This window comes from Salmo trutta, chromosome 18 (assembly GCF_901001165.1).
Source record: "Salmo trutta chromosome 18, fSalTru1.1, whole genome shotgun sequence".
NCBI lineage: Eukaryota > Metazoa > Chordata > Actinopteri > Salmoniformes > Salmonidae > Salmo > Salmo trutta.
In genome coordinates this window covers 22614273-22621081 of record NC_042974.1, presented here as the reverse complement: position 1 = coordinate 22621081, position 6809 = coordinate 22614273, and the positions used below count along the sequence as shown (strand labels likewise).

Here is a 6809-nt window from a genome sequence, read left to right as displayed (position 1 = left end):
TCATTGGAATTCAGCAATAGCAAAATAATGAATATATCACTAAAACATGTAAGTCTATTGCGGTACATACTAGGTTATACATTACGATTGGCTTTTTATTGTTATGGTACAGGCTTTGTAAAACTCAAATGACCAGTGATAAAGTTTTCATCAGTGAATGTTGGACTTGCACCCGGATAAAGTAGGCCTATTAAAAGGTTGCGTGTAAACTAATGTAGGCCTACGTAGTCCTAAATGAATGGCTCGTTAGTTGGTATGTCAACACGAAAAAACGAACTGCACTGAACGTCGTGTGGATCCAATATCCATTACTGTAATATTCTGGCCAATAGAAATTGGGGAGACCTCAATCCCTGACTAATCGCAAACGGATTGGAGAAAATGAAAACATGGAAAGACGATGCCAGGGTATGTGGTGGGGTATGCTGGAATTACCATAATAATGGAAAATAAAAATGGAATTTAAAAGGTACATGTAAAATGGTAGACCCTTATTTAAACAAAACTATGTGGTGGCTATGGGTAAACACACCCAGTTCAATGGTTTGTAGGCTACATTTTACACTAAGAATGTATCACACATTGTCAATAAATGTTAAACCGACTTTTAGCACTATACTTCAACATAAAAATCAACACTGATAAACATGAAGGCCCCTTTAAGACCAACTGTCCTCAGGCCTTATCGGTAGACATAAATGCAAACGTAAGTACCTTGAGCTTTTCTACTGGTTCAGATGAGTATGTAAAATGTTCTGAAGATCTGGTTCTGAACGAATCCGTTCCGTTTTGCTCGAGTCCGCCTCTCTGTGCCTGTTCCTATTGACGCACTTAAAGACTCTTCCCTCAACCTTAAGGCGAGTAGCAGCGACCAATCACCATGCCATTACAGGCTTCAGAGGAAGCTGTTTATGTGACTCCAGCGCTAATTAGGCTCATGAACTAACAAATCGCTTGCACAACTGTGAGGAACCGATCACATCCATGGATTGTCTGGCGCAGTCGACCACCTTTATGGCTGTTAATTGATTTGTTGTTACTTTGGCTTCTATTCTTGCTGCACTCTTTGCTCCCAAGTTATTTATGCTGACAAACTTTCTCGGTGTGGAGTAGTAGCCTATTTTTACGAAGAACGCCTGCACCTCTTACATTCTAAGCTGGGGAATCTTGACTATCAAACCATGTTTCAACCTACACCGAAGAGGTGTTTTACTATAGAATCGTTGGTAGCGAAGGATAATCCTCTACCAGTGTCGAGGTCTGAGGAACCCATACGACCAGCGGCTCTGAGCTATGCAAACTCCAGCCAGATGAATCCATTTCTGAACGGGTTTCATTCCAGCGGCAGGGGCGTCTACTCTAATCCGGACTTGGTGTTTGCTGAGGCGGTCTCACATCATAACAACTCCGGTGTCCCAGTTCATTCGGTGCCCCCTCCACACGCTTTGGCTCACCCACTTTCATCCTCGCATAGTCCGCACCCTCTTTTTGCCAGCCAGCAAAGGGACCCCTCTACTTTTTACCCCTGGCTAATACATAGATATAGGTACTTGGGTCACAGATTCCAAGGTAGGTTGAGATCGCATTTGTCTCTTTGACGTATTTATTACGGATTTGTACTGTTTGTCTTTTTGGATTTTCCATAGCATTTCTCGTTAACTGTAGTTTATATAACATGTATTTATGAGGATGAAGACACGAATGCTGTAGTGGTGTAAATATCAGTGGGCTATCGAAATATATATTTGTGGTGTCTTGAACAATTGTTTAAACCGTTTTTGTCTGTTATAGGCTAATTAGAACTGTTAAACTGGAGTAGACTACTTTCAGTAATGTAGGGCATAGTATTTCTTAGGGTGGCTACACGGGTTCACATTTGTTTTGCCTGTAGCCTATAATTTACATTTTGTTGAAGAAATCGCAGTGTGGATTTTTAAAAAGTCCTTTAGCATCTAAAACATTTGATTGAAACACAATCATAACACCTTACAAATCTAAATTGTAGATCTTTATAATTAATTGGATTGTTATTTTTTTTAACAAAATTGTTGACTTTTTAAAAATGAGTTATTACTTTCTTTTCTCGTTTTAAAAATGTGTGTGTGTTTTAAACTGAGTGCAAATCAACTGAACAACAATGACAGAAGCCTGTGTCATTTATGGCAATCGTCTGTGCCATGGAATATGCTATGGGTAATATTTCCGGCCTATGTTTTTATGGCCGAAACTGCTGTTTAAGAAATTGTATACTATGCACTTTTAAAATCACAATTTATAGGCCCACAATTTGGACTGTCATTTGAAAACATTGTTTTATGCGGGTGCATGCACATTATGTATCTGAGACGTGAAAATTATATAGTAGGCCTAACTGAACGATATATTTTCATTTGGAACCAATAATGGTTACGAGTGTCTAGTTAATAATTAAGACAATTGTAGGGTTAATGTATCCTGTGTTATTCTCCACCATATACTTACATTATAGCCTACCGGTAATGTAGAAAATAAAAGTTTGAAAAGGGGTAGCCTATAGGCTCCCAGAACTCTTTGTTATTGTAGACTATTATATTTTCCATGTGTGGTGTTTTTAAGATAACCAAAGACGGGATAGAATCGCCGCTTAAATAGCTACTGCATAATCCTATCGTTGCCATTTGAAGACTATAAACTGTATCAATTTGCTATTGTTTAAGTTCTTGCTGTCGAAAAAAAAAATCAAGGTGTTGCTGTGTCTAAATTGGTCTCGATGTTCAATTGAGTGGTGCCGTAGACTTTAGTTAAAAAGTTAGAAGGCCCAAGTCTACCGTATAACCAAAATATGATCATAGCATCATCGTCTCTTTAGCCTCAGTTTGCACGATTGTTCATAATGAATATCCCTCCCATTGTCGTTTTCAGGTAACGAAACAAGTCCGGAGAGCTTCCTTTTGCACAATGCACTGGCCAGAAAGCCCAAAAGAATTCGGACAGCTTTTTCACCTTCGCAACTTCTGCGGCTTGAGCACGCATTTGAAAAAAACCATTACGTCGTAGGTGCCGAACGAAAACAGCTTGCGCACACCCTTAGCCTCACAGAAACTCAGGTAAGAACATTTTCCCTGAATTTAATATTCACAGGTTTATCGTTAAATCCGCATCAGGCCTACTTTGAATAGGGAATGGATCTAAAATACCATCATGTCAAGTTGCGTCAAACCTGACATGACCCACAGGTTACAACAATAACTGTTTTTGTGTAGGCTACGGAATCTGGAATATGCTACATTTTCTCGGAATAATTAGGCTACTTATTGGGAATTCAAAGTTCTCATTGCATAAGCTATAAGTGACATTAGGGCAATTATGAAAATATATATTGAGAACACGATAATATGTTGTCTATTGGGGGGAAACTGCACAAATGCTACACTTAGAAGAAAGGTTCCATATAGCCTAGAACCAAAAATGGTTATAACGCTTGCTTTATATATGGAAGCCCTAAAACTTGTTTAGGCCTATAGAAACCATTTTGTATGGTTATTTTTCACTGAACCAAATGGTTCTAGAACCCCAAAATAAACACAATTCTAAGAGTGTATGGTTAAATATAGGCCTAGACCCAATCCATCTAGCAAGATGTCCTAGAGACTAGGCCTAATTTAAGAATTTAAATGAAGGGGGGAAAACGATAGAAATGAAAACACAAGTTTATTCATTTTTCTAAATCACTACTGGATTAACGTATAACCCGCAGTTTTAGAGAGACAAACAAATAAATGTATAGGCTACACCATTTGCATTGAAGCTTTAGCTGGGGAAAATCCATGATCATAGGCTATAACCTCGTTTTAGGCGGGGTTGAGAGAAAAAAGGTTCCCATTCAAAATGGAGGGCAATTAACCAGTTAACCATTTTATAGGATCTATGGCACGCTAAAAAGAATGAGCCGGACTCAATGAATTTTCCTGGCCGTATTTAAGATCGTATTTGTGCCTATCAGCTTGCGGAACGGTCGGTGTCTTTTGTCCCAGTGTCACCACCGGCTCTTCTCTAAACGGAGGCTATTAGAGGGGAATGAGGAAGAAATGAACCATCGCCCACTTCAATTAGCTGACTGAAAGCACATTAAATGCACCTCACTTGCCAAGCTGTCGGACGAATGGCTTGTAGATATGAATATAGCCCACTGTAGCCTATTGATATGCATTTACAAAAGGCTTAAAATTAACAGGTTTATGTATAAGAAATCTGGATTTTGACAATTTTTGGAAATTATAAAAAATTAAATCAAACATATTTATGCAATTGCATATCCATGGCCCTGTTTGCGTCATATTTTTTTTTCGACCAATAGGCTTAGGGACGTCAATTTCTGGTATATTGGCTTATGTTTATACTAGGCTATAACCAACATAGACATGCCGTTTTTTACCTTTATCCCATAAAGGTATCAATGGACTACCCCTACATTTATTCATCAAATACATTTTCTCTCTTGAAAATAACCTTACTTCTAGCCTATAATGTAAAGCCTTTAGTGCCATAGCATTGGGGAAATTTTCACACGGCAATCTATGAGAGCCTATGTTTATCTTTTGCTGTTCTGCTATTTGAATGCACACTTTGCGCACATGGATGGTTTTTGTTTAGTATTTGTGAATTTATTCTAGCCTTTATTTGTTTCCCTTAGGTAAAAGTGTGGTTTCAGAACCGAAGAACCAAGTTCAAACGGCAAAAGTTGGAGGAGGAGGGTTCAGATTCGCAACAGAAGAAGAAGGGGACCCATCACATAAACCGATGGAGACTTGCAACAAAACAAGGATCTGGAAGTCCCGAGGAAATTGACGTCACTTCAGACGATTAATATAGCCTACTAAATTGTTTGAACCTGTGACAGCTGCGTGGCGTGAAGTATGACATGGCTAAGGATGCTGTGTACAGGGAGAGGGTTAAGCTAATGTCACATTTCGATTCTTCGGAGATCGGCAGCTGAGGGTGAGAGATTTCAGATTGGTGGCACTGCTGTCACCATGGGTCTGTCAATACGTATCAAATTGCCCAGGCGAAAGTGATCGACAGTATCGCAGTCCACTTACCTGACCCCCTTCCACGCACCAACCCACCACTACAATCTCCCACGAACCTCCCAAAAATTAATCTCCAATTCACATTGGAAATTTGCACTTCTGAAAGTTTCTAAATATGAACGTTTCCACTCAAGATACCAAAATACACAACTGTTTTTGTAAAACTTGAATTGCATGGACTTTCTGGTAGTTGTTATAATTTGATCATTTTCTCAAAACACAACTTTGTTTTTACTCAATCTCAGAGATGTTGTGCTTCTTCCTTTTTACAAAGTGTGCAGTCTTTTAATTAATGATTATCGTGTTAAAGTGATTGTGAAAACAGTATGAAGTAGCAGTGCTGCGTTATAGTGTTTTTAGAGAAAACACTAATGGAAATGAATTTCGAAAACTTTATAAAAGTTTATCAAACCACATATGAAGTACTTAAAGGGAAAGTATCCAAGACACTCCTTAAACCCAAGCTTTACCATGTCTCTGTTATTCTGGCCCGAGCATATTGTCAGGATTTGACCCTCCCGTGTGAGTTGCCACGAAGGACTAATGCAAGAATTGACAGCCATAGAGGCGAGAGAACTTCAAGCACTGAGCGTTTCCATGTACAGAGATAGTCCAACAAAAAGTTAATGTTTCTGTTAAACCCTCTTTTACCAGAATGTATATAATTTTGTGTTTGTGTTAAGTTTGCTACAATTTTAACACAAAGTATACTTCCAAGAAGTATGTAATTGTCAATATTTTGTCAATAAAGTTTTATCAATATGTTGCGCGCAGAGTAAAAGTAGGTCTAATGGTTTTGATTTACGAGCAGCTTTCATATCTTGACATTTTATTCCCGCTGTCACCAATCACCCGCTTCATAGCCTATATCTTGATTTTGGTCATACCAGTCTCTCAAGTAGCCTACACTTGAGGTAGCTAGCTCCATGACACATTTCAGAGGGAATCCAGACAATGTGGAGGCTTGTTAAAGTAACTTATAAATCATGCTATTACGAGAAAACGCAAGTTTTTTTTCTGTGGCAAATGCATGGTTGTTTTTCCGAGAGGGGCAGCGTCTGGTCTGCTCAGGCTACAAAGAGTCCTACGAGCTTTTGTGAAAGTGCAAATCAGTTTGGGCAATTATCATGGGAGTAATATGAGGGGGAAAGGGGATGCATTGCCCAGTGGTCCACGTTAATCTCTTAATCCGTGGATCCAATGGGGTTTGGTTGGACATAATTTAGTACAATCTGACTACCCCTCAAGAAGCGATAAGAGAAGGTTGCAATGTGCAGCAAAATGGGATCTTTGTTTAATATCTTGTCTCGTACAGCCACGGATATACACATACACACGCTCTTCCCACAAAACAGCATCAACCCATGCATAGTCTCCTCTTATTAATGTGTAGCCTATTAAGCTTGTGTGGGGAAAAAGAAAAGCATATTATTTAAAAAAATCGTTTTTACATCTATATAAGACCTTTTATATAGCCTACCATATCTTTCATTATAAATGACTAAATAACAAGGCACATTGGAAAACTATTTACACTAGTTATCTCAGAAATGTGTCAAATCCACTATGAACATTTTATGATGTGAGGTGTAGTGTTTATTTCTATAATTGTTTCACAGCTTGAAAATGAGCTTTTCGGAGGGGGTGGTGTGGGGGGCTATAGGCCTATATACAAACTATATGGATGGGCAATTTTAAATAGGCCCATGCACTATAACAGCAATAAAAATCTTCAGAGAA

General features: G+C 38.7%; 1 protein-coding gene across 2 annotated transcripts; it reads left to right on the top strand.

The window, feature by feature from the left end:
- Positions 1–535: 535 nt before the first annotated feature.
- On the top strand, positions 536–5850 carry LOC115153016 (homeobox protein EMX2). 2 transcript variants are annotated; one of them, XM_029698014.1, is made up of 3 exons: positions 543–1569; positions 2902–3086; positions 4673–5850. In XM_029698014.1, the coding sequence occupies exons 1-3, from the start codon at positions 1182–1184 to the stop codon at positions 4844–4846; spliced, it is 747 nt and encodes a 248-aa protein (XP_029553874.1). In that variant the 5' UTR covers positions 543–1181; the 3' UTR covers positions 4847–5850. The 2 variants fall into 2 exon arrangements, with proteins under 2 accessions (XP_029553875.1, XP_029553874.1); XM_029698015.1 differs by lacking the exon at positions 2902–3086 and having other exon boundaries at positions 536–1569.
- The last annotated feature ends 959 nt before the right edge of the window (positions 5851–6809 follow it).